Source organism: Microcebus murinus, chromosome 20 (genome assembly GCF_040939455.1).
Source record: "Microcebus murinus isolate Inina chromosome 20, M.murinus_Inina_mat1.0, whole genome shotgun sequence".
NCBI lineage: Eukaryota > Metazoa > Chordata > Mammalia > Primates > Cheirogaleidae > Microcebus > Microcebus murinus.
This window is the reverse complement of record NC_134123.1, coordinates 18,712,824-18,740,795: the sequence shown is the minus strand read 5'-3', so window position 1 is coordinate 18,740,795 and position 27,972 is coordinate 18,712,824. Positions and strand designations below refer to the sequence as shown.

At 43.3% G+C, this 27,972-nt stretch overlaps 1 protein-coding gene across 1 annotated transcript; it reads left to right on the top strand.

Moving 5' to 3' along the window:
• The first annotated feature begins 405 nt into the window (after positions 1-405).
• DYNC1LI2 (dynein cytoplasmic 1 light intermediate chain 2) lies at positions 406-27,972 on the top strand. The gene is made up of 13 exons (XM_012742469.3): positions 406-564; positions 719-792; positions 3,437-3,553; positions 7,891-8,121; positions 14,102-14,271; positions 15,084-15,177; positions 18,150-18,285; positions 20,384-20,495; positions 21,067-21,126; positions 21,825-21,866; positions 22,265-22,382; positions 23,324-23,440; positions 25,003-27,972. Exons 1-13 carry the CDS (start codon positions 458-460, stop codon positions 25,101-25,103), a joined length of 1,479 nt encoding a protein of 492 aa, XP_012597923.1. The 5' UTR covers positions 406-457; the 3' UTR covers positions 25,104-27,972.

Sequence of the window (27,972 nt, the reverse complement as noted above, 5' to 3'; positions counted from 1 at the left end):
CTGTAAAGGGTTAGATAAAATTCAGTGAGATAATGTGTGACTCTGGCATCAGTATCGTTTCAAACGCTACGCTTTCCGCATCAGTTCATCTGGCTGCCTGGCCCTCTACCGCGCCAGGGGAGCGGCTCACCGGGAGCCGCGGGATGCTGAGCTGCGCTGCGCCCATCGGCCGGCAGAGGCCGCCAGTGCGCCATCGGTCTGGGCGGTGCCCGCCTCCTCACGCATGGCTGCCCAGGCTGCCGCCTGACCACCGCCCGCCACCTTCGCGACCTATGGGAGCTCGTGGACATCGCCAGCGTGGAAAAGACTGGTTGGACGCCACGGCCCCTGAAGCGCGGGCGGTGTGCAGCGGGCGTCGCGCTGCGGGGCACGGCGGGTGGCGGGCGGCCCGACCGGGGTCCTCGCGGGTCCTCGGCGGGCCCGGGGGAGGGCCCTCTTTGTGGCTGCAGTTGGCAAGATGGCGCCGGTAGGGGTGGAGAAGAAGCTGCTGCTGGGCCCCAACGGGCCCGCTGTGGCGGCCGCTGGCGACCTGACCAGTGAGGAAGAGGAGGGCCAGAGCCTATGGTGAGGCCGCGGGCGGGCGGCCGGGCCGGGGCGGGGAGGGCACAGTCGGGAGGAACCGGCCGCGCTGGGTCGGACCGTCGGACCGACTGGCCGTCGCTGGCCGGGCCATCCCAGGCCGGCCCCGGGGCTGACCGCCCTTGCCATTGTCGCGCAGGTCCTCGATCCTGAGCGAAGTGTCCACCCGCGCCAGGTCCAAGCTGCCGTCCGGCAAGAACATCCTGGTCTTCGGTGAGCGCCAGCGGCGGGGCGTTGCCCCAGGGCGCCGGGGTGGGCGAGGCGGGCACCCCTCCCAGAGGTCCCAGCGTTCCCCTTTCCTGCCGCCTGCCCGCAACCTGCTCGGCCTGGGAGGGACCTGTAGACCCTGGCTTGGCAGCCTGAGGTTGGAGTGGTTGTCGGCACATTCCTTCAATCAGTTGGCCGCGACATCACCCTTGCTGCCAACGTCCCGGACTCCCTGAGCCTATAGCTTCAACAGTTACCAAATTGAGGTCGCTGAGAGGGAAGTGAATAGATGAGAAAGTGGACAAGACAGGAGAATGTGCTGATCTGGGCTCGGAGCGGTGGGGAGATGCCACGGGAGCCTTCCTTGATCCTCGTGAGCTTTGCACAGTCGGAGGTTTCAGCGACTTTGCAGAAGAACGCCAGGCCTGGGAGTCAGCATCAGGGACTTTTCCTGCATTACTCTAACCCTTAATGCTTGGCTACCTGAGTTGGGTCTCTTAATGTCTCTGGCCTCCGTTTCCTCTCATACAAGGGAGGGAATTTGTGTACATGCACACAGCAAACCATTTGTTGAGTGGGACCTGTGGGCTGGGCACTGGGATAGCACAGACACTACACAAGAATCTCAGTTTAGTGGGGGGCAGAGTGGTGGTGATTGCACTACCCCATGCAGGGCATGGGCAGATTACTGTGGGAGCATCATACTGCTTGGAGCTGTGGAAAGAGGGTCATTGATGGGTTGGGTGTTTTGAAGTGTAAGTGTTAACATGCAAGGGCACAGACAGTGTGGGGTTTGAAAACTGCTAGAAGCTCCGTGTGATCGGTAAGTTGGGGGCAGATTGTGAAAGGCTAAGGAGTTAATGCTTTTTTCTCGAAGGCTTCTGATTCTCAAGGGCCTTTTCTCTCCCCTCCATCCCCCAATCCTTGTGGGAATCGCTGCCTTGGGGTTTTCCTCCTGTTTCTGGAGAGAGTATATGATCTTTCTCAGGTGATGACCTTCGTGGTAGGTAATAGAGGACCCTTAGAGAGGGGCAAGAAGTGGGGGATCAGTTCACCAGATCCATGTTTTATTTATTTATTTTTATTTTAATTTTTTTTGAGACAGAGGCTCGCTTTGTTGCCCAGGCTAGAGCGAGTGCCTTGGTGTCAGCCTAGCTCACAGCAACCTCAAACTCTGGGCTCAAGCAATCCTAGCACTCTAGGAGGCCGAGGCAGGAGGATCATTCAAGGGCAGGAGTTCGAAACCAGCCTGAACAAGAGCAACACCCCATCTCTACTAAAAATAGAAAGAAATTAATTGGCCAACTAAAAATATATAGAAAAAATTAGCTGGGATGGTGGCGCATGCCTGTAGTCCCAGTTACTCGGGAGGCTGAGGCAGAAGGATTGCTTGAGCCCAGGAGTTTGAGGTTGCTGTGAGCTAGGCTGACACCACAGCACTCTAGCCTGGGCAACAGAGTGAGACTCTGTCTCAAAAAAAAAAAAAACCGAGCAGACACTGATGTCAGGCTGACAGGTGCTCACCCTGGTCCAGATGGGATGCGGAGAACCTGAGTAAGGTAGTGACATTGGGAGTGGAGAGGAGGTCTTTGCTCTGTGGGCTGCCTTTCAGTTCTCATGTTCTGTAATTTCATATTATTAAATGCCAGGAGTATCTAGTGATATTTGTTGGTAGTGGTTCTCCTTGATGTTTAGGGATTTGGTGGGGCAATGTTAGTTGGGTGGAGGGAGGTGAGGAAGCACTTGATAATTACTGAGATAATTACTGATAATATAGTTAAGAATTTTGCTTAGGTCTGTAATTATTTCCTTCAGTCTCCCAGCCTTCAGAATGCTATATGAAGGAGATGTACTGAAGTAAAATATGAATAACTTCCATTCTTTATGATTGTGGGGCAGGATCAGACTTTTTTAGTTCATAGTTCCTGGACTTTGAGATTAGTTGTACTTCTTACTTTTCTTGTGGTAAAAGTTTATTTTGTGAGAAACTAACCCCATCTTTGGCTTTCGCTTTTCCAAATGTGTGTCATATAAATTGTAAATAGGGCCAGTGGACCAGCTTGTTCCTTCCCTTATGAAGTAAGGATAACTGCAGTAGAATGTCATTTTATTTATTTATTTATTTATTTATTTATTTATTTATTTATTTATATATATAGGCATAGTCCATTCTGTTATCCTGGGTAGTATACAGTGGCATCATTGTAGCTCACTGCAACCTCAAACTCCTGGGTTCAAGTGATCCTCCTGCCTCAGCCTCCTGAGTAGCTGGCACTATAGGCATGTACCACGAAGCCTGGCTAATTTTGCTATTGTTAGTAGAGATGGGGTCTCATGCTTGTTCAGGCTGGTCTCAAACTGCTGAGCTCAAGCAGTCCTCCTGCCTCAGCCTCCCAGAGTGGTGGGATTATAGGCATGAGCCAGCCTAGAATGTCATTTTAGATCTTGGAATTTGCTGCCTTCACCACCCCACTGCCTCCCCACACCCTCAACCACTCTTCCAGCAAGGTCTGCTGTGTTGATGAAAGCAGGTGAGACCTCAGCAGCAGGGTTTGCATGAAATTTTTAGTTGTTCCTTGTCATTGCAAATGACTGCCTAACCTAACCCAGAATAAACAATGCACCTTTGTCTTGCTAACATCATTTGTAGGTGAAGATGGTTCTGGTAAAACAACCCTCATGACTAAACTACAAGGAGCTGAGCATGGCAAAAAAGGAAGAGGCCTCGAGTATCTCTACCTCAGTGTCCATGATGAAGACCGAGATGGTGAGTGAGACATGGATCTATGATGACAAGGGGACAGACATGTACAGGACTCTGATTCCTTGCTGCAGCTCCTGCAACATGACGAGGCATTCTAAGTTTTCTGTTTAATTCTAAGAGAATTAGTCACAGGGAATAGATGAAGCATATGTCTTTTGCAAGACTTCACCCACTTTCCTTTATGGAGTATGTTAGCAAAAATGGGGCATTCAACTGTTAGCAGCTGTTCTCACTAGCCTGTACTTAAATGGAATACCGAAGGTAAAGTTTCACATAAACTTAAAGGTGATGAGAAAGATTTTTTAAAAGATGGGGCCTTGCTATGTTGCCTAGGCTGGTCTTGAGTTCCTGGGCTCCGCTGATCTTCCTGCCTTAGCCTGCTGAGTAACTGGTATTAGAGGCCCAGTAAGAAAGATTTTTATAAGCTCTGTTTTCTTTATTATTATTATTTTTTATTTTAGCATATTATGGGGATACAAGTGTTAAGGTTACTTATATTGCCCATGCCCCCCTAAGCTCTGTTTTCCATGAAAGAAATGCTTGGCAGACTGATCTGGGTACCATTGTTGCTATGCCTGATTCTAGTGGAGAATCTGAAGTTGGTGTGTTTCAGAGTGTGATGACAATTTAACATGTTAGCAGGAGAGTTTTCTGAGTCTCTTTGTGACAATTTAGAAATGCTAATTTCCTGTGTTTCTTCTGGTGGAGAGAATAGAGGCTCAGAGGTAAAAATGTTCTTTAATTCCTCATTTCTAAAATATGGATAATAATAGTTTCTACCCAGTTAGGATGATTAAAAGAACTTGGTAGCTACGTGCAGTGCTGTGTACATATAATCCCAGCTACTCAAGGAGGCTGAGGTGGGAGGATTGCTTAATTCCAGGAATTGGAGACCAGCCTGGGCAATATGTAGGGAGACCCCATCTCAAAAAAAAAAAAAAAAAAATGAAAACATGGTAAACACTCTTTTTAAGGATTACATATAATTTAAAACTTTTCATAATGGTGACTTGGATTGGAGTACAAGTTTTGTTAACAGCTACTCAGTAATGCCTCCTTTATAATCTTTTAGGTTTTATGTTAGATTTTTTTGAATGACCAAAATAAATAATTATTGGTACCTAGGTCTTTTTTTATTTGTAGATAAGTTATCTTTATAGGCTGAAGATGAAATACATTTGTTAAATTACTTTCTTTATATATTCGCCTTTATTCACTTAAACAGTAAAGATCATGATGATGATTATATAAAGGAGGCTAATCCTGTTGCGTCTGGTCCCTCATTTCCTTATTGCTAAAATGAAGATGGTGGACTAAGGTCTTTTCCAGCACTTAATTCTGCCATCTCCAAGAGCTATTTAGTAGAGAGCAAGGGTAAGGGTGTCTTGTTAAAGCTTGGATACTGGCTGGGTACAGTGGCTTATGCCTGTAATCCTACCACTTTGGGAGGCCAAGGCAAGAGGATTACTTGAGCTCAGGAGTTTGAGACCAGGCTGAGCAAGAGCGAGACCCTATTTTTAAGGAAAAAAAAAAAAAAAAACGTAAAAAATGTAAGATTCTGAAGCCCAGCATCTCTAAATCCTAGAATGCCTAGTCAGTCCTGACACCTGTAATGACAAGAATTTCTTCCTCAAACTTTAAAAAAAAAAGCTTGAAAACTTACACTGTATTTGAGCACTGTTAATTGAGCAGTCATCTTAGAACCCTCAGGATTTTATTCCTGCTACCCTCCCTTTGCTTCCTTTGTCATGCTGAACTTCCCTGAAGGATGTGAAAGTGAGGGCAGGAGGTAGACCCAGTGCTAAGGGCTCTGTCTTCTGTAAGGACGGGGATATTCAGGTGTCCATCTAGGCCCACTGAGTCTGTGCATATAGGCTGCTGAGCCGGGCCTAGAGGACCTCACAGGTCTGTGTCTTATGCTTCCTGTCTTTGTTGGGCATCAAGGTTATTGTGGAAAGAGCTGGGGCTTCGGAGCCAGACAGAACTGGTTCAGAATGCCATTTCTGTCATCGGTGGTTTGTGATCTTGGGTAACTGATTTAACCGTTCTGCGCTTGAGTTTCCTCATTTGTAGAATGGGCTAGCAGTGCCTGTATTGCAGGTTGCCAGAATGAGAGTGTGTGTCAGGTGTAACGGTGCTTGAGACACAGTGATAGCTCTAGTGTTTTTTTTCTTGGTTCTTTTGAAAGTACCAAACATGGTTAGATAATTCAGTGAAACTCTGTAGTCTCTTTTGTTTCAAGATGGCATAAGCATATTTCATGCCAAAGCATCGTTTGAATTGAAGTACATGCTAACTTCTATTTCAGATCCTTTAAGTTTACCTTAAAAACTTCTTGGTCTCTGCATTTATAGGATTTTTTTTTAAGACCGCCTACTTGTGAGTTCCTGTTTGATGGAACAGTTGCCCTTATCTGTGGTTAATTATACCTCTTTCAGCCCTAGTCTTTTTTACTGTGGTGTGACTGGGTTATAAATATACTTTGCAGGCAATCACCCAGGTAGAGAAAATAGTGCCTGGCTTGTACCTGGTTTGTAGTAGGATATGACATGTCAAAAGACCTCTGCCTCCAGGATTGGGGGCATCTGTCCAATGCTACATGTGGTGTGTATAATCTCTGAGCACATGGGTGAGTTATGTGTTAGTGGGCAGTGGGGAGAGAGGCTGAAAAAAGGAACGATGCCTGCTGATGGGTAGGCATTAAAACCCACAGACTTTGGGTACAGAGCAGTATTTTTGAGGATGTTCACAGAACCCAAACTACAACGACTATCTAAAATACATTAGAATTTGAAAGTATTGCTAGCTTTAGATTCCTTATATTTTTCAGCATAAAGTCATGAATATAATTTTTTATAGCATGTTAGTGAATTGATTAGACAAAAAAGGTAGCTAGTGGAAGATAGATTTTTAAAGTACTGTTGGAATTATTGGAAAGGATGTTAATGAAATGATATTTTTGATAGTAGGAGTTTTCTTTCAAAGGTACTTTAAAAAAATAGTTCTCAAAGATGTCAAAAATTTCTAAAAGTATATTATCAATTTGGAGAATTGTCTTCTACATTTAAATCATCCAGGTATGATTTTGGAGCCACATGTTTCATTAAATATTAGCACTTGCACATCTGTGTGAATGTGTTTTAACATTTTATTATAGAAAGCAAAAAATGTGTACTCAGTCCCATAGGCTTAGTGGTTGAAAAAAAAAAAAAAAGAAAAATGTATATAAAGTAGAGAGACTAGTATTATGAACCACAGTGTACCTATCACCTGGCTTCAACTAGTACCAGTTCTTGGTCAATTTTATTTCAGCTATACTCTCACCTTTTTTACCCTTTACTCCCCACTGGATATTCAAACATATTATTTCATTTATGAATACTTCCATAAGTATGTCTAAGAGGTAAGAATTTTTAAAAAAAACATAACCATATTATTATTGTAACAGAAACAACTAGTTCCTTTATATCATTAGGCATCTAGTAATTCATATCTCAATTTATATAAGTAATGATTTTACCTTGGCATTTAAATACAAAGGTCCTGTCTCTTTGGCACCATTCGTAGTATGTGAACACATTGGTTAGTGTGACTGACACAAGATGAGCTTGTTTAAACACAGGCTCTTTGGCGTAGCTCACTGCCTCACAGATTGCTGGTATCTTAGGACAATGGATTATTTAGATTGTTGCACAGTTGGCCAGTAAACATTAGTACCTTTGGTTTTTATTGAAAACTTAGATACCCTCACTGTTTACTTCTTACACATTGCTGAAATCTTTTTAGATGTGGACACTTGAAATATTATGATAGTTTTTAAACTTTATAGTCTAGATAATTCATCAGAGTCAAGAATTGCTGTCCAATGAGCATTTGGGCCCTTTGGGGTTTAGATTTCTAAATTTTACACTCTGTCAGGTTGAGGTGGCTTGTACCTGTAATCCCAATTACTCAGAAGGCTGAGGTGGAATGATCCCTGGAAACCAGGAATTTGAGATCTGTCTAGTTAATATAATGAGACCCTCGTCTCTAAAAAAAAAAAAAAAAAAAAAAAAAAGTTAGCCAGGTGTGGTGGCGTGTACTTGTAGGACCAGCTACTTGGGATACTAAGGTGGGAGGATTGCTTGAGTGCAGGACTTCAAGGCTGTAATGAGCTATAATCATGGCACTGCACTCCAACCTGGGTGACAGAGCAAGATCTCATCTCCAAATAAATAAATTTTGCATTCTGTGTAGATTCATAGCTGTCACCTTCAAGATCTTCCTAATGTATCTCTTCTTACAGCTGTGCTGATGGTTGTTGACAGGTGATAACATTCCTTTCGCATTTCTTCTCTTAGATCACACACGCTGCAACGTGTGGATTTTGGACGGAGACCTGTACCACAAAGGCCTGCTGAAATTTGCAGTTTCTGCTGAATCCTTGCCAGAGACCCTGGTCATTTTTGTTGCAGACATGTCTAGACCTTGGACAGTGATGGAATCTCTACAGAAATGGGCTAGTGTTTTACGTGAGCACATTGATAAAATGAAAATTCCACCAGAAGAAATGAGGGAGCTGGAACGGAAATGTAAGTAAAATAGAATTTTCTTTGCTTTTCTGTTTTTTTTTTCTTTTAAAATGGATTTTTTAATAAAAATTGATTTCTGTAACCACCAAGATTTCCTGCAACATTAAAAAAATCAAAGTTGGTATTCCAGAGCTGGAAAAGTTATAATAGTCAGCTAATTCAATGTATAAATTTTTATATGAGGCTCAGAGAATTTATATGACCAAGATCATATATTAAGTTAGTGGCAGAGAGAATAGTTGCACCCAATTCTTCTGATGTCTCATCAGGGATTGTAATGACATTAGTCAGTCTGTAGGTTCAGTTGCTGGACTGATCCATCCAATATAAAGCCTTCCTTCAGCCTTCTACTTAATGGTTTTAATATCATGACCCAGATTCAATATTTTATTTGAGGTTACAAATTGATGACATTCTATCAGTTGTTCTTTCTTTATTAGCTGGAATACTCATGTAAAGAGAAATTTCCCATCATCAACTGTTCAGTTATCCAAAGGTACTAGTCATCCGGGAGAGGTAGGATACGTAACAGATTCTATCCCCTCACCAGGATTCAGAATAGTTGCTAATTTAACAACCTCCAAAGGTGAAACAGAGTCTGATGATGTTTTTAGTGTCATTTTGATATATTTTAACCCATTATAACTACTATGTATGAACATGCTTTTCTGTTTTATCACAGCCTTGCTTGGCTTGTAAAATAGAATTTTCTTCATTGGAAAATTCACTAGTCTCTTTGTTTTTTTGTTTTTTTGTTTTTTTTTTGAGACAGAGTCTCACTTTGTTGCCCAGGCTAGAGTGAGTGCCGTGGCGTCAGCCTGGCTCACAGCAACCTCAATCTCCGGGGCTCAGCGATCCTACTGCCTCAGCCTCCCGAGTAGCTGGGACTACAGGCATGCACCACCATGCCCGGCTAATTTTTTGTATATATATTTTTAGTTGGTCAATTAATTTCTTTCTATTTTTGGTAGAGACGGGGTCTCGCTCAGGCTGGTTTTGAACTCCTGACCTTGAGCAATCCGCCCGCCTCGGCCTCCCAAAGTGCTAGGATTACAGGCGTGAGCCACCACGCCCGGCCTTACTAGTCTCTTTGGATGGGTCTAACCACCTTCCTTTTCACAGTCAAGAGGTTTCCCTTGTGTGGTATTTGCGTTTTGTTTGCATCATTTATTTCAGATTTGCTCTTATAAATTCAGAAGTCAAAAGTATTCAGAGCAGTCTTTTTTTTTTTTTTTTTTTTTGAGACAGAGTCTCACTTTGTTGCCCAGGCTAGAGTGAGTGCCATGGCGTCAGCCTCGCTCACAGCAACCTCAGACTCCTGGGTTCAAGTGATCCTCCTGCCTCAGCCTCCCGAGTAGCTGGGACTACAGGCATGTGGCACCATGCCTGGCTGATTTTTTGCTATATATATTAGTTGGCCAATTAATTTCTTTCTATTTTATAGTAGAGACGGGGTCTCGCTCTTGGTCAGGCTGGTTTTGAACTCCTGACCTCAAGCAGTCCGCTCACCTCGGCCTCCCAGAGTTCTGGGATTACAGACATGAGCTACCATGCCGGCCCAAAGCAGTCTTTAACTCAGGTGTCACATTTGAAGAAAATGAATCAGTATTCCTTATTATCTTCATTGGTTCTCTTTTAAAATAGAGAGTTCTTCTCTCCTCAGAATGTGATCAGTTCGGTGGGTCTTTATGCTTTTGTGTTGCTCTCTATCTGCCCAGTTAGCGTCTATCTTTGTTTGCTACCAGGTTGGGCGCGGTGACTCATGCCCATAATCCTAGCACTCTGGGAAGCTGAAACGGGTGGATCATTTGAGTTCAGGAGTTCGAGACCAGCCTGAGCAAGAGTGAGACCCCATCTCTACCAAAATAGAAAAAATAGCTGGGCATGCTGGTGCATGCCTGTATTGTATTCTCAGCTACTCGGGAGGCTGAGGCAGAAAGATCGCTTGAGCCCAGGAGTTTCAGGTTGCTGTGAGCTAGGCTGACACCACAGCACTCCAGCTGGGGCAACAAATTGAGACTCTGTCTCAAAAAAAAAAAAAAGAAGGTGTGTTTGCTGTGATCTCTGCAGGGTGAGTCCACTGCCCTATGGACCCTTTTGTTGATAGGCCTAGAGGAAGGCCTGAAAAAGAAAGACAAAGCTTTCAGCTCCCACCTCAGTTGATTTTGGAATCCAGCATGTATGATTTTGGTTAGACATAGGAAGGTTATTTTTTTGTCATTAAAATGAAAAGGCTATTTTAGGACTAAGGACATCTATGTCCTTTTGAAAACAACTTTCAAATTACAGGAAGTTTGGTGGGTTTTTTTCCCCCTCTTAATGTGGTTCAGAAGCCTGTTTTTCCTTTCCCTTGCTTCTGTGCAGTTACATCAGCTTCTGTCCACTTGCCAGGGAAATGGGAGGGGCAGGGGCTGGAGCCACGGCAGCGGCAGCCGTCTTGGCCAGGGCAGGCTTGGCCCATCCTGGCTTATTTCCACAGGATGACATCACCCCTTCTAGTGAATTAATAAGGGCTTCTGGGGCATGGCACACTGGATCTTCACACTCCCTGGCAGAATGTTTCAGCAATTTTGATATGCTTTTTAAATCAAATTTCCTGCCCTGTATCTTCCTGTCCCACACTCCATCTTGCTTCTTTCCCACATTAGCTAAAACTAACATCTCATTCTTTGGTTTGTTGTGTGCATGTGTGTTTTCCTGGTCACTCGCACGTGTGCTGCAGTGATTATTATGCAGCTCAGCTCATCTGTCTTCAACCACTGACCTTTCTAGATAATGCCTCTTTTTCCCCTGAAATAAAGATCCTAAAGACAACTTCTCAGAATGGTTCTGAGGCCGAAGACCAGTTTTCCATCCACTGCGCATACAACTTTGTACCCAGATTAGTGGGTTAACGCACTGGAGACTTCAGTTCTCTGAACCTGTTTTCTTAGAGTGATAACCTTGTGAAGATTTGTTAAAAAAGAAAAAAGAGAGAGATTGAGCTGAGGATGCTGTTTTTTTCCCAGATAGAGACAATGTCTGCCCTGTACCAGATACTGTTCTAGGTGCTGAGAATACAGCGGACAGAATGCCTATGCCTGCTCCTGGTGAGCTTTAGTTTCCATGAGACACTGAATTTATTTTGTGATCTTAGTCATTGATGTCTGTGTCACTTAGGATTAGATTCAGCAGCATGTGACACAAAACCTGAGATAAAGATGGCTTAAAAAAGACTGAAGTTTCTCTCTCCTGTAAGTGAAATTTAGAGCTGAGCAGTTCAGGACTGGAAAGCAGCCCTGGGAATACAGCTCAAGGACCCTGGCTCCTTTGTGCTTACTGCTTTGTCATTTCTAGGGTGTGGTTCTCTTCCTCCTAACAACTAGAGCTCTAGCCTCACATCCGTATGTCAAGCAGCAGGGTGGAGGAAGAGGAAAGAAGGGCTGAAGGACACATGATTGCTGCCTTTTAAGTTGGCAGGGAAATGTAGTCTTTATCCTGTGTGGTCTCGTGTTTTAACAGAGTTCAGTTGGGTTATAAGGATGGTAACTAGCGATCTCCAGAACCTTGTCTATGTCTTATGATTCTGCTTGACTTTCTGAGGGCCTCTCTGTTTCTCTACCCCTTCTCTGAGGTGTTTAGAATGCTAGTCATGCCCTTGTGTTGCATGTTGGAGGGTGCCTTTGTTATTGCTGGGTTCGAGTTACATTTTAATAAAGCATTTGGCTATCCTCTTGCCCAGAGGACTCTAGCTTTCCAGATTAATTGAACTCTAGTTATTATATTAAATGAGTGAAGGGCTGTTATCTAACCTCGTTTCTAATCCAACACCAGTCTCCAGTCTGCTGATTTTGGAAAGCTGGCCATTCTCTTTTTAGGGTTAGGTTCTCCAGTAGTCCTGGGTCTATGGCAGCTGTTTGGTTGCAGGAACCATGAGTGAGAGGGAAAGCAATCCTGAGAGCTGCCAGAAGGCGGAGCTTGTTTGTACGTTAGTCTTACCTTTCCTGCTTTATGTCTAGGGCTTCACTTCCTTCCTTATGTAGGTCTATGGGGTCTTCTCTGGACTGTGGAAACAATCAATGAGATAGGAGGGAAAAAATGAAAAAGCGGCAGCAACAATGAAGGTAGAGTGCCCTGCAATCAATCTCCTTCCTGTACTCACTGCCATTCATTGCAGAAAGGAAGCCCCCAGTGGCCCAATGTCCCCTGCTGTGAAATACTGGCCATCCTACTAGCTAAAAAGAAATTGTTAATACCGCCAGATGTATATGCCCTAAGGAAAATGCATATTTTACTATCCAAATTTCACAGTCCTTACTATTTTTAATACTTCCTTTTTTCACTTACTTGTATGTTATGCACATTTGCTCTGCCTTCCAAATGGTTTTCTAAAATGCTAAGCTATTTTTCAAAAAATTCCTACTAAGGAATTGGACAGCCACAATTAAGTCATTCCTTTGGAGTGCAAATAGTCTAACCCAAGGCTTCCAAACTATTTTCACATCATGGCACATGCAGAGTAGTACAGCAGAGCTTGTGTAGCACACTGGGTAATAGAGGTTCGTGGAGCGGGCTGCCTGAGCTGCCCCACCCCCACCTCGCTTCCCACCATAGCTTTGCTTACCTGTAACCTGTTGCAGGCTCTGCCCTGTCTGGGAAGCCCTAGTTAAGTGCCTTTTGAGATCTTGGGTGGTTAGAACTTATCCAGGCAGTTAAGCCATTATATTTTTCATTGATTTGAAGACTATGAAAATGCTTTTAAATAGAAAATGTGAGAATCTTCAATTCCTTTAAAAATAACACTTCAACAACCTTAGTTAAGTTCTTCTGTTTTTGTCTAAAATGGAGTAAAAATCACTTAAGTGAAATATTTATATTAATGGTGAGGTTGTATGAATTAATTAAAGAGAAGTTGTAGAGATGAAATATTGCCAATCTGCACATAATCTGCCAATCAGTTTTCAGTTTGTCCAGTATTTTATGAAAGACATGAGCTCCCTTATAACTTCAGAAGCTCATATAATGATAATCTAAAATCATTGTAAACAATTTACTGTTTTAAAATGTTTGAAACTTGTTTTGTGGGTGAAGAGGAGTAAGTGCACCTTTCTCTAGGTCCTCTTCAGTCCTGTTATTTGCATTTACTTAGTGAACATGTTTTTGGTAGAGTAAAAGGCCTTTTGGTTCTTGAGTCCTATTGGGCCCTTTCTTGTGTTAAGCAGGAATAGGCTATGAACACTGTACATGTGACTAAGGAGTCCCTAAAGATGAGTCTTGAGTCCACAAGAGTGAGGATAAAGAAGAAATGCTGGTGGCACATGCCTGTAGTCCCAGCTACTCGGGAGGCTGAGGCAGGAGGATCGCTTGAGCCCAGGAGTTTAAGGTTGCTGTGAGCTAGGCTGATGCCACGGCACTCACTCTAGCCTGGGCAACAAAGCGAGACTCTGTCTCAAAAAAAAAAAAGAAGAAATGTATCTGGTGCTGGGCAAGTCCAGCCTGGCGACTTAGTGCTGACAACCTCAACTGTGTGGAATAGCATGCTCTTGTGGAATTCAAATTGTTTTACTAAGCATTTCTAATGAGGACTCTGATGAGTTTCTTAAGTTATAGGTATTTTTAATGGTTGCCTGTGTTGAAGTGACACAGTTCAACTATTCAGGTATTTTGAAAATGTTAGATATATAAGCAAAGTGGCTTTTTCATAGTAGGAACTATTGAAGCCTTAGAATTTTTTTTACAAACTTCTGTAGGAGTTGGATGCAATTAAAGATGTTCCAGGGAACGTCTTGGCTGCTTTGATGTTACAAAGCTCAGACTAAATATGTCAGAATTGGCAATTCGCATCCCCAGATCCTTAATATTGCAGTTAGATGCGACTGGGAAGTTTGTTGCACACAACTGCTTATATTTTGTGCTTCTTACTGCCCTTTTCAGTATTCTAAAGCTAACGTGTATTTTTATTAGTGTGTGTATATAATTTCTATTCCTTTTTCCTCTATAGTTGTAAAAGATTTTCAAGACTATATCGAGCCTGAAGAAGGTTGTCAAGGTTCCCCACAGAGGAGAGGCCCTCTGACCTCAGGCTCAGATGAAGAAAATGTTGCCCTGCCTCTGGGTGATAACGTGCTGACTCATAACCTGGGGATCCCGGTGTTGGTGGTGTGTACAAAGGTGCGTGCCAGGGAATTATAAGCTTGGCTGGGTTTGGCCAGTGAGCGATCACTGTCTGAAAGAAAGTTTGAGAAGCTTTGATGAAGTTTCTTCCCAAGGGAGAATTAGGCTTATTCAGTATTTATTAAGGTACATTGACTATGTCAGGGTAGAAAATGTGGTCATTTAATATTGCTGCTGGAAACATAGCATCACCCAGTTTGCTCATGGCCTGGGTTAATCTCTCTATGAAGCACCGTTGACTTTCAAACCCAGAACTAAAAGCAGTTTTAAGGCTGTGTAAACCAGTTCATCTCACCCAGGGGTGGGGCTGCACGTTCCCCACCCCTAATTATTCTGGTCCAAACTGATGGTGAAGAAGTAGAATGATGAGGTGGGAATAGAAATCAAACTCAGTCATAGAGAAATAAGATTATATTTGTTGTATAAGAAAAACATTTTGGTTTTCAAAAGTACTTTATGCTGCCCAACTATAGGATGTGCCATTCTCATCCTATCCTTGAGAACAGAGTCCTGTGCAGTGGAGTGCACAGCTATGTACAGTGGGCCTGTCTCCTGATGTGACCTCGTTTGTTTAGAACAGCTGTGAGGTGGTCAGGCCTGTTATATCGCTACTTCACAGATAAAGAAACTGAGGCCCAAGATGAAAGAGAAAAATCTCCACTTCTTTTTTATTCTTTAATTAATGCTTGGACCATTGACTATGGCTTTCTTCTTTGGAGCTATGATACTTTATTTCTTAAGAAGGTGCTGTTCCCATCTTCAGCAGACAGAGGGGCAAAAAGATGACTCTTTTTCTGTCTTCCCTGCAGTGTGATGCAGTGAGCGTCCTGGAAAAGGAGCACGATTACAGGGATGAGCATTTGGACTTCATCCAGTCGCACCTGCGGAGGTTCTGCCTCCAGTGTATCCTTGGGGCATTGTGTGGGGTGTGGGGCTCAGCCTTCCCTGCAAATACGGCATCTTCAAAGAGATAAAGTACCTCCTGAAGCCGGGCGCGGTGGCTCACGCCTGTAATCCTAGCACTCTGGGAGGCTGAGGCGGGCGGATTGCTCGAGGTCAAGAGTTCGAAACCAGCCTGAGCAAGAGCGAGACCCCGTCTCTACTATAAATAGAAGGAAATTAATTGGCCAACTAATATATATATATAAAATTAGCCGGGCATGGTGGCGCATGCCTGTAGTCCCAGCTACTCGGGAGGCTGAGGCAGCAGGATTGCTTGAGCCCAGGAGTTTGAGGTTGCTGTGAGCTAGGCTGACGCCACGGCACTCACTCTAGCCTGTGCAACAAAGCAAGACTCTGTCTCAAAAAAAAAAAAAAAAGTACCTCCTGAACCCAGAATAGTCTTCTACCAGGCAGAAATTGTGTATATCTTTTTACTAGTTTTAACTCATATCTACTTTTATTTTTTTGAGCCAGAGTCTTGCCCTGTTGCCCTGGCTAGAGTTCCATGGCATCAGCCTAGCTCACAGCAACCTCAAACTCCTGGGCTCAAGCAATCCTTCTGCCTCAGCTTCCCAAGTGGCTGGGACTACAGGCAAGCACCACCATGCCTGGCTAATTTTTTCTGTATATTTTTAGTTGTCCAGCTAATTTCTATTTTTAGTAGAGATAGGGTCTCGCTCTTGCTCAGGCTGGTCTCGAACTTCTGACCTTAAGCCATCCTCCTGCCTCAGCCTCCCAGAGTGCTAGGATTGCAGGCGTGAGCTACCACGCCCAGCCATGCCTACCTTTGATCACTTTTTATTTTTATTTATTTATTTATTTTAGTTTTTGAAAGCCAGTCAAATTTATTAATAGCAGGGGGGGTGTTGTGTACCTACTTCAGTAACACTAATGTTAAATTCTGATAACCCTGTATCATGGAACCAGCCAGATACTTCTTTTTTTTTTTTTTTTTTTTAAGAGATGGGGTCTTGCTCTGTCACTCAGGCTGGAGTACAGTGGGACGATCATAGCTCACTGTAACCTCAAACTTCTGGACTTAGTCAATTTTCCTGCCTTGGTGGGCCAGTCCACAAGAGGCTAGCAATCCTCCTCCTCCCAGAGTGCTGGGATTACAGGCATCAACCACCACACCCAACCCAGATTACTTTTTATTTTTAATTCTATACATTTTATTGGCTTTCATATTAAGAAGCTAATATATGATCATTTTGTTACCAAATTACTTTTATAATGCTGTCTTAGAAATATTTTAAACTTTACTTTTTTTTTTTTTTTTTTTTGAGACAGAGTCTCGCTTTGTTGCCCAGGCTAGAGTGAGTGCCGTGGCGTCAGCCTAGCTCACAGCAACCTCAAACTCCTGGGCTCGAGCGATCCTTCTGTCTCAGCCTCCCGAGTAGCTGGGACTACAGGCATGCGCCACCATGCCCGGCTAATTTTTTATATATATATCAGTTGGCCAATTAGTTTCTTTCTATTTATAGTAGAGACGGGGTCTCGCTCTTGCTCAGGCTGGTTTTGAACTCCTGACCTTGAGCAATCCGCCCGCCTCGGCCTCCCAGAGAGCTAGGATTACAGGCGTGAGCCACCGCGCCCGGCCTAAACTTTACTTTTATGCAGAAAAGTTTAATTACCAAAGAGGATAGTGTTTTATATGGTACAGGTGTTTCTCATATGTGTTTGCTTTGTGCTAGCCATGAGAATGATGCTGTGTCAGCAGTCTTTGAGTTTTTGTGTGTGTGTGTGTGTGTGTGTGTCAGAATCTCACTCTGTTGCCTGGGCTAGAGTGCCATGGCGTCAACCTAGCTCACAGCAACCTCAAACTCCTGGGCTAAAGCGATCCTACTGCCTCAGTTTCCCGAGTAGCTGGGACTGCAGGCATGCACCACTATGCCCGGCTAATTTTTTCTATATATATTTTTAGTTAGCCAATTAATTTCTTTCTATTTTAGTAGAGACTGGGTCTCGCTTTTGCTCAGGCTGGTTTCGAACTCCTGACCTCGAGTGATCCTCCCACCTCGGCGTCTCAGAGTGCTAGGATTACGGGCGTGAGCCACCATGCCTGGCCCAGTCTTTGAATCTTGTTTCTGTAAACAGCCAGTAATAGTTGGTGCCCTAGTCCCCACACCCTGGTGTGGCAGCGAGTGATGGGTTCTTACTGTTTCCTTTGGGCCCATAGCTTCTCAGTACCCATTTCTCATAAAAGGTGTGTTTAATGATAAACTTGGTCATATTTGAGTATCTGCCTGGGAAGAAATCTGTGTACCTTGATATATTGAGGGTATTTTCCTGGGCTAGCCTAAGCCATTAACTCGACTTCTTGGGAAGTAACCTGAGGGACCAAGACAATAGTTCACGTGTTAAAAACGTGAACTACGGGGCTGGGTGCAGTGGCTCACGCCTGTAATCCTAGCACTCTGGGAGGCCGAGGTGGGTGGATTGCTTGAGGTTAGGAGTTCGAAACCAGCCTAGCAAGAGCAAGACCCCGTCTCTACTATAAATAGAAAGAAATTAATTGGTCAGCTAATATATATAGAAAAAATTAGCCAGGCATGGTGACGCATGCCTGTAATCCCAGCTACTCGGGAGGCTGAGGCAGTAGGATTGTTTGAGCCCAGGAGTTTGAGGTTGCTGTGAGCTAGGCTGACACCATGGCACTCGCTCTAGCCTGGGCAACAAAGCGAGACTCTGTCTCAAAAAAGAAAAAAGAACTACGGAACCCTCTAGCGTCAGCATGTTTTGTCCTTTTGGGTTGGTTCATCTGCTATGATTAATATTACCTTTGTAATTTTAAAAATTGTAATAGTTTCTGTTGCTCATGTATTGATCAAAAACTGATCAACTTGTGAGTAGTATTTCGAGGATTGTGCTTATATGTGTTTGATTTTATCTCTTCCTGCAGTGAATTGGTTTTCCTTAAGCAGGTTGATTAGATGGAGCTGCCTTGATTTACACATCAGTGAAGGAAGAGAAAAACCTCGACTTGTTGTTTAAGTATATTGTTCATAAAACATATGGTTTCCACTTTACCACACCCGCCTTAGTTGTGGAAAAGGATGCCGTTTTTATGTAAGTTCTTTAGAGATGATTCTTTCAAACTCTTCTCTTTATAGTACATTTGCTTTTTACGTTTTACCCTTTTAAATATGAATCCTTTTGTCAGTGTCTTACACAGCTGGCTGTCTTGCTGCCTTTGGGTAAAGTGTTTGAACTGTACTCACCAGTGATAGCTACACCCAGCCTTCCTTCTCTGCTCCTTTCCAGATTATGAGGCATTCTTCCTGAAGGAAGTGGGTGGTGTGGTCAGGGCGTCTGCCTTTCTTTGTTGAGCATACGTTGCCAAAACTTAAACCAGCCCTTTTGGGCACTTACTGTCAACTCTGGTAAAATGCTGGCTGAGGGGGAAGTATAGGGAGTTGTACTTTGGGATCTTGAATGTCTTCTGTTAAAGCATCTGCTTTCTTGGCATCCCTGGTGGCGTGGGCTGTGGCTATACTGAGTGCTTATTGTGTTTCTGGCATTTCATTTTGGGAGCCACTGGGATTGATTGTCCTTGACAAAGACTTGGACACCTGTTTTCCAGAGTTTGTGTCTTTCTCTCACTAAAGAATCATAAATGTTGCTGGATGCATAAATAGATGATGAAGCTGTGGTCTCTGATAAGACTTGTGTTAGCAGATCGATATTGAGGGCTTAGATATCCTCTTGACTTAAAAGAGAATTATATGTATTCATTCAGCAGACCTTACTCAGCACCGCCCAGGTTCTTTGCTGGGACACAAATGAATGAGTGATATGTAGTCCTTGCACGTGGCACTTTAAGGGACACACATACAGCTGAAGAGGGGAAGGGCAGCTATGGGGTAGTGGAGGAAGTGTGGCAGGGAGGAAGGACAGAGGGTGATGCTGGAAGATGAGTGATGTAGCCCAGGCGGACTAGAAGTGGGGGTTGGAGGACCAGTCCATAGGAGACTAGATGTGTGAAAGCCAGGAGCTGTCGGTGACTGAGTAGGTTGTCTTCTGCACATTCAAGGAGAGCCTTACCTGGGCTACTTATAGAAAGCATACCTATAGGCATGGCCTGATTTTAGAGGACTGTCCAGAGCAGTCAGACAGGTACCAAAGACACAAGCTCAGTGAGTGGTGTGTTCTTGGAACCACTTAGTGCCCAAATCTCATGTGATCTGGAGGGGCAGGGAGATTGGTTGGATTGGGGGTGGTCTGAAATAGAGAACCATCTCACAGCTTCTGAAGGCTGTGTGGGTTATGGCAATATCTTGATCATGCTCTCTTTGCATCTTTGGTCCTATTGGTAGTTGCCTATCTGGAGACTGCTAAAGTCAACAAGGCCGTTTGGGTGGAGTGTCCTGGCTAAGTGCCCTCTTGGTTGTAGAGCTGTGGAGCAGAAGTCAGGTGGAGAATGAGAGGCCTGTGAGAACAATCACTTGCCATCTTTTAGAGCTGCTTAAGTTCAAAAGTGTGTCATAGAGGACATTTTACAGTTGCTACCTGTAAGAGATTCAGGTGGGAACTCTAGGCTGCAGCTTAACTTTATGGAACCTGGGTACCATCTTGCCTTTTGTTGTTGAGGTGAGCAGCACTCATGTAGGAGTGTCAAGGACTCCTTGTGCCCCTTTGGTTTGGCGCCCAGGATAGATACAGGCCTTAGTTGCCCCTTGGCTCCAGGGCACATATTCCCACACCAGCAAAATTAATGAACCAATCCACAAAAGATAATCGTTGTTGGTAGAGTTCTTAGAGAAACAAACAACCCACAGGAGGGGAACCTCCATGCCAAAGCCCAAGAGAAATAGCCCCATCCTGAGCTCTGCCCTCTGTTGGAACAGGGCCCCATTGTGTCCTTGTTTTTCCAGGTGGAGTTGGGAAGAACTTCCCATGGGGCAGCATGTGGAGTCAGATTTCATACTGGCTCCTTAAGCCTTGGGCCTATGAACTCAGGATGGAGGAGGACCCATGTGTTGATAGGATGAGTTATCCCACAGTGAATTTTGGCTTATGTACCAAAAGCTGCAAGCCACCCTCAGCAGCTACAAACCAGATCTAGTGGGACAAGATCTTACGCAGGAGTCCTCTCTGACCCCGATTGTGCTCTGAGTGTGCTGTAAGGCAGTCCCAGGAAAAGCAAGTCAGTCCTCTTTGTCTTTAGACCTGCAGGCTGGGACAATGAAAAGAAAATAGCTATTTTACATGAAAATTTCACAACTGTGAAGCCAGAAGATGCATATGAAGACTTTATTGTGAAACCTCCTGTGAGAAAGGTACCCAAATCAGTCCCTTTAAGAATTCAGGTGTTTTTTAATTTCCTCTTTAATGTCCAAAAAAAGGAAAGAAAAGAAAGAAAAAATAGAAGGCAAAAGAGTTTAGGTGTTTTTAAATAGCAAAACAAACAGGTCTTATACATTGTACCAATTTGGGGGAAAAAGTACCCTAAGGGCCTTTTTGTTCCTCTTTAAATGAGGTGTTTGGTGTTATGTGAATGGCTCCGGGTGGTGGGGTGGTTAGCGTCCTCATGTGGAGTTGGGTGGTGTTTCCCATTAAGTCCTGCTAGTGCCACCTCTGAGTTACTATTACTAGATCCCCTCACTTGCGTGATCTCCTGCAGACCCTGATCTCTGGAAGGTGTTTAGAACCTACCAGACTTAAAAAACGCCACACCTGTTTTGGGAAAAGGTCTGTGCCAAAGGAGAAAAATGTAACTCTACAGTCTCAGCAGGGATCTCTGAGATCCACGTTGAGGCCTGAGCCCAAGGTTCTCCTTTCAACGTGAATTTTGATGGTAGTTGGGAGTGTTCTTGGCCTGTGGCCACAAACGTGTGTGTTGCTTCACAGCTGGTTCACGACAAAGAGTTGGCAGCAGAGGATGAGCAGGTGTTCCTAATGAAGCAACAGGTAAGAAGACCAGCGAGGGTAGAACAGAGGCCTTCTTGTGCATGAAATGCAGTTCCTAAGGCAGGGTTGGGAATGTCTGTATGTGGGGAATCACATAGAGCTGGCAAAAGTAGAGGGGTTGAGATAGGCCGCCTTCTCATTCACTCCTGTTTCTAAGTTTAGTAGGGGTTGGACCACTTGCCTGCCTTGCAGAGTCTCCTACAGGGATAGGCTTAGTATTTTTTTAAGTGCTCTTTCACCGGAAATGCAGGTTTTAGCTTGCTTCCGTTATTTCATATAGTCCTACACAGCCTTGTGCAGTAGTGCCCATTTTGTAGGTGAGGAGAGTAACTTCCTAAGCTGACAGTTCTGAATGCAAACCCCATCTCACATTTCTTTTTCACCTGGACTGTTGGTAGACATGTCATGGGTCTGCCTGATGGTACAAGCAGGTCAGCAGGGGGTTTTGATGGTTCTTTTTCCAACTGTTCCTCCTTTCTGTCCTCTGCTTGCTTCCTTAGCTTCAAAACTGCTTACTTAGAGTATTTTTTCACCATATACCAAATTGCCTACTATAAATTTCTTGCATTTATAATATAAAACATAGAACTTGTTGTTAATGGTGCCCTCTAGTGGAATACTTGGAGGAAGTTTTTCTGCAGACCTTCAGTGCACTCTGCAGGCCTTGGTTAATGGCCAGTTTGTCCCTCTCTTTGCAGTCACTCCTTGCCAAGCAGCCAGCCACGCCCACGAGAGCCTCCGTGAGTACCTTACACTAAAGGAGAGGGTCAAGGCCCAGTGTCGTGGGTGTCTTCAAACTTTATACCATTATTTGTGAGAGCTTATAATTGTGTGGGCTTTCATATTTTCAAAGGGAATTTGGCTTCTCTAAAGGCCCATGCCCAGGAACATACTAGAAACTCAGGAAATGTCTGATGAAGAAATACAACTCTGGGAATTAGAGTGAGCTGTCATCGTTATCTTGATATCTCTTCTCTCAGAAGAAACAGATCTAGAAAGGGCCTGAGCTGAGAGCAAACTTGTGGTCCTGCACTGTAGCCTGTGAAAAATATCCCACAAAAGCATGTCTTCGGTTTTGGAATATGTACTTTTAGTTATTTTTATGCCTTTGTGTGACCTGAGCTGGTTTTGGACTTAGGAATCACCTGCAAGAGGACCCTCTGGCTCTCCAAGGACCCAGGGCCGGGGTGGGCCCGCTACTGTGCCTAGCGCCTCTCCAGGCACATCAGTAAAGAAGCCGGACCCAAACATCAAAAGTAGGTATCCTTGTCTTAGCACTCGTCAGCTAAAAAAAAAAAAATAAAAAATAAATAAAAAATAAAAAAAAAAAGTAGGTATCCTGTCTCTGTGGAGTATAGTTTAGTCCTAGGCCTGAGCCATGCAGGGCTGGGCGGTCAAGTCCGTAAGATAGAGACCCTTGAAAGGTGCACTGTGCTCTTCCCCATTAAGAGCTGCTTTCTACTTTCCCTCTTCTAAAGGCAAGAGATTCATGGTTGGTAGAGACCAGGGCCTGTTCCTTTGTTGGAATCAGTGGCCCATGCACCTGGCTTTTTGTGAGACATCAGTTTGGCCCTGCAGATTCCTTCAGAGAAGAATACAAAATAGGAAGTCACTTAAAAATGTGTGTTTTGAATCTTTTATCTTGTTTCTCATCAGTTTATATTATATTATAAACTATGTTATTACTTTTTATGAATCATGGGATTTTTCCCCTTTCACTTTTCTTGTCTAGCTCAATTACTTATTAATTTAGCCACTATCCCAGTGGCTTTAGTGATACCCAAAGACATTGGCTACAATAAAACCGTCAAAAAAAGTTTTATTTAGTTCTTACTTGTTGAGTGTCTTCTATTCAGGATGTGAGCTTTTCACAGCAGGTTTGGAGTGTTGAGGGCTCATACAACTTTGAAAAGCACTGCCTCATGGACAGGGAAATGATATGGATCTATTCTGTCCCGAAATAGGTAGGGAATGTAAACATATTTCCACTTGGTAATCATGCTAACACATAATTAGCCTCTGCAGTAGCCATGTATTAGGATGCATAGTAACCGAGTATTATAATCCTATGTCAGTATCCTAAGAAAATGATATAGACAAATGGCTAATTCTAAGCTGAGAACAAGGGGGTATTTTTTGTTAATAATTAAGTCATCCAGTTTGTGTGATACTTTTTTTTTCTTTAATTTTTCCTTAGATAATGCAGCAAGTGAAGGGGTATTGGCCAGCTTCTTCAACAGTCTGTTGAGTAAAAAGACAGGCTCTCCTGGAAGTCCTGGTGCTGGTGGGGTACAGAGCACAGCCAAGAAGTCAGGTACAGAAGGGCCCTCAGAGACCTGTGACTCTTATGTTTGGAAGGATGTGGAGACAGACAGAAATGTCCGCCTTCACCTGACCCACAGACCCTCGGTTTTCTGAATAGTCAAGCAATGAAGCAGACCTTCAGTTCATACTGAGCAGTGTGCCGTGCTTTCAGTGGGATTACCTTGTCACCACGCAGGTTTGCTTAGCACATTCAAAGTGGGATTTATGTACATTCAGGTTCTCGGGAACTGGCTATTGGGTGAGTTGAGGTATAGGCTAAATTATACACATGGCCCTGGTGTAGAAGCTCTCTTCATTGGAGCTCATGGTCCATGGAGAGTGTACCATTGATATTTTATTTAATTTTCTGTGATGCTATAAGGATTTTTGTTTACTCCACTACCCCCAATCTTGTTGTGAGTTGGAGCCTATCACCCATCAGTGTCTCCCTGTCTCCTCCTCCATGACATTTCCCCCCTTATCACACGCGCACACCCCCCTACACACATACCTCTCTGTGGTGGCCACCCACCTGTCCTTCCATGTGGGCTGTTAGGGCCAGTCTGTGTATCTTGGAGGTCTCTGAAACAAAATAACCAAGTTCCATGAGAATTACTCATTGTCCCAGGAAGCTGGAGGACATTTTAAAAGGGTCTTTGCTTTCCATTTCCCTTTGGCTATAAGGTATGCCAATACAGTGTTTTCCCTAATTGATGTTTCCAGAGCAATGGAGACCCTCAGGAGATGACTCCATTCTTGGGGCAGCCTGAGCTTCCAGTGGCTCTGGAGTTCTTAAAGACTCAGAGTCTGGTCTGGTGGCCCAGTCTGTGGGCTGGTATTATTCCCTAATGGGAAATAAGGGTCCATTGCCAGGCTCTAGTTAGTGTTTGACAGCAGAAAAATATGAGTGCTGACTTTGTGCAGGATGGAACTATTTGGCTACATTCTTATATTCTTATTGAAACACGATGTTTCCAGGCTACCCATGTGAGTCAGTCTAGAGTGTTGTATTAATAATTAAAAACAAATTCTAAATACTTGTCTAGGGCAAAGAAAATAGTTTGCTGCATTGTTCAAACTCAGGTACACCTCTAGGAAGATGGTGTAAGAGTCCACAGGGGTTGGGTGGTGAGAAGGTTTTCAGAAAGATCCTTGTGTTTGGCGCAAAGACACACTGTCAGGCAGTAGTCACGTAGTTGGGGAGACGCTGACCTGTGACCTTTGGAATTAAGAAGGGCTGAATTAGGGTCTGTCTCCTTATTGCAGTGAATTAGGGTCTGTTTCCTTATAGGCCTTTCTCCTTCCTATTGCAGGTCCTATCATCAAATGATTAGAGAAGTATATATAATTTTAAATTCTCCCTTTAAAAAATTGTTTTCTGAGCTGGGAATGGTGGCTCAGGCCTGTAGCCTCAGCACTTTGGTAAGCTAAGGTGGGAGGATCACTTGAGGCTAGGCGTTCAAGACCAGCCTGGGCAACATAATGAGACCCAATCTTTAAAAATAAAAAAAGGAAAAAAAATTATTTTCTGTTCTCACATCACTGCTTTGCTTTTTGTTTTTGCTTTTTTAGGACAAAAGACTGTGTTGTCAAATGTTCAGGAAGAACTGGATAGAATGACTCGAAAACCAGACTCCATGGTAACAAACTCTTCAACAGAAAATGAAGCCTGACCCTCCTTAAAACGTGCATATGTCCAATGACCAAATAACTATGTATATTGATCTGCTAAGACCAGGATTTTTCTGATATGGCACATGCTATCAGTTTTTGGGGGCAGGGGAGATGAACTCAAAACAAAAAACTTCATTGGCTTGTCCAAGTGTGAAATGCACATTTAGGAAGGTTACATGTCAGACCCCTTTGTTAAGGATAACCCTTGGACTCTTGGGCATATGGCTCTCTCGAGGGAGGCAAGCACAGCTGGGCTTCTTGTGGAGGGGAAGGTAGAGCGAGAGAAAGAGGGCCCACTTTCTATCAGGGTGGAGCATATGAGACCAGGATATCATTGATCAGATGATGGTTAGTCTGACCAGTTTCGTGTTAGCAAATTCACTTGTTCTTGGGAAGCAGATTAAGTAGCAGAAAGTCCAGGAAAGAGAAAGACTGAACGGAGGAATGAGAGAAGTGATGGTGGGGAAGCTGAACGTTGAGGGAGGTGGAGGAAAGAGGAGATGAGCAGTGTTAGTAAATACTGTGTGTTCAGTAGAAGTTGAAGAATCATTGTGTAAGACTTAAAATTAGAAGCATTTCCAAACTAAACACGAAACCAAATGGGAATTAGACTTGTTCAGAATGCATCTTTAACTTATATGAAAGATGTGTTGATTGTGGGGATTCCTGAGTCAGGTGGAGCTGACCCAGGGGCAGGAACAATGGCAACTGCCCAGGACCCACATGCTTGGCCCAGGCTCTGTCCTCCATGGGAGGTGCTGGGCTCCGTGTATGGGGCAGACAGTCACTGTGGGGTAGGTTCAAAGTCAGCAGTTACAAAATTAGTTTACTTCGAATTGTGTTTTTTTTAAATAGCTCCTGCTTTGCATTGTTTTTTAAATTAAATTTTTTTTTTCTTTTTACTACCACAGACTGGCCTACTATAGAAAATGGGTAATTGACCTCTCATTTTGCCATAATGCAATGTGGTACAGAAAGCTTGGGGGAGGTTTTTAATGTAACCGCACTCTGGTTAATTGGCTTGCACCAGTCCCTGCCTTACAGTCCGTGGAAATCTTCACGGAGTTCCAATGATGCAGAAGGGTCTTGTCCTAGCTCCCTGGTCGGATCGTTGCTATCAGATGGACAAATAAGTGTGAATGTTTTATACTGAAAATGGAAATGACACATTTCTCTTAAGTGTTTTTCATAAAATGTAGCAGTCTTTTTTTTCCTTATGGAAATAAGAATTTCAGGTGTCTCCCCACTTAGGGCATATTCATGCACATTGTCATGTCACACCACCATCCTGGAAATGACTTCTGTGGATTTGAAATGGCACTTTTAATTTTATATATGACACAGAGCATTTAAATGCAAACACTACCATGAAGTTAATGTATAAAATTTTGTTGTCAAACCAAGGGAAAAAACCACAGTTCACTATGTGGAGTTTACTTTTTTATATGAATGTTTGTTTTACTGTGTCTGAACATAACTTCCCTAATGTCATTACTTTTACATACCAGATTTGACTGACCACTAATGTAGTACTGGGCATAACTTAAATATCCTTTGTTGTATAACAAGACACTTACGACTGTCTTGAATTGCTTTAGTAAAGGTCTGAACACTGTTAAGGAGAAAGCTAAGTATTTACTTGCCTTTCTGACAAACAAAAACCATGTTTCTTGTGCCAGTTTTGTTGAAATACACTATTTTTTCCTTTTTTAATTCAGTTTTTGTTTTAAACAAATGTATTGTGGCTTCCAATTACCAGGTTGTCTAGGTAATGACAGTAAACTGACCGTGGAATGAGAGTTGTGGTGTAGTGACCAATAGATGTCATACAGCTTGTGGCCACACTAAAGGTCGGGTCACTTAATCCCTCTCTAGCAGCTGGGGCAAAATGAGTAACCTCAGAAACAAGAAGAAATTCTTGGAAAGGCACATGCCTAAGAGGGATACAGTGTGATTTTAAATTCTAATGCAAAATTTTTATTTTTGTTTATTTTTATCATTTGAACTGATAAGCACTTTTTGTGTCAGTATAAAATGTAGAAAAACTGATGAAATGCTAAGACACCTGTCTTGTGAAGGAAGGTTTCTTGGAGACCACTTTTCTCATGACAAGTGGATGCTCCTAGTATCAGAAGAAACTGATACATAGTATCATGTACTCAGTGGTTGCCAAAGTCTACCAGCTTTGGGGAGCTACAGGGTTCTTTTTGGGGGGTGGGAGGAGGGGAAATGATTTGTGTTATTTGGGGCTTTCAAGCATTGGAACCAAAGGCCAAATAATGAACAGCCTTTACTTTTTAAAGTAAAATTCATTTTATTTGCAGAACACACTTATATGGTAGACTGTTAAAGACAATTTTATTACTATTTATACACATCATAGTGGTTACATCTGCTGTTTGTCTTTAAAATTAAAAAAATCAAAGAAAAATAAGCCCAACCATAAAGATGTGGCCCAGATAAAGGCCATGAATTGGTCTTTCCTAAAATTGCAACAGGTATGCTGCTAGAGTATTTTATTTTATTTGCACTTTTTTTTTTGATTGGCATTTTAAAATCAGTATTTAAATGGAAGACATTGTCGTGTTTTATTAATTTAACTAAGTTGAAAGTGACTGCTCTGTACATCATGACCTTAACAATGTTGATGCTGTAAGTGAAAGTTCACTGTCGTCTATATACTAAGTTTATTGGTGTTTTTAACTTGAAATTAGGACTGCAGATTATTCCCCACCAGCCTTAGTCCAGGGGTGTGGCTCTATCCGGGTGCAGTATGCAGTCATGTGGAACCTTGCTTTCTAGTGCTGGAAAAAAAGAAGATGTCTCTAATTACTGGCTTCAATAAACACGAATCCAGACTGCTTACAA

Coding starts and splice junctions, on each gene's coding strand:
- DYNC1LI2 (XM_012742469.3), top strand. CDS start 458: ATGGCGCCGGTAGGGGTGGAGAAGAAGCTGCTGCTGGGCCCCAACGGG. Junction 565..718: donor GAGGAGGGCCAGAGCCTATG/GTGAGGCCGCGG, acceptor ATTGTCGCGCAG/GTCCTCGATCCTGAGCGAAG. Junction 3,554..7,890: donor CCATGATGAAGACCGAGATG/GTGAGTGAGACA, acceptor TTCTTCTCTTAG/ATCACACACGCTGCAACGTG.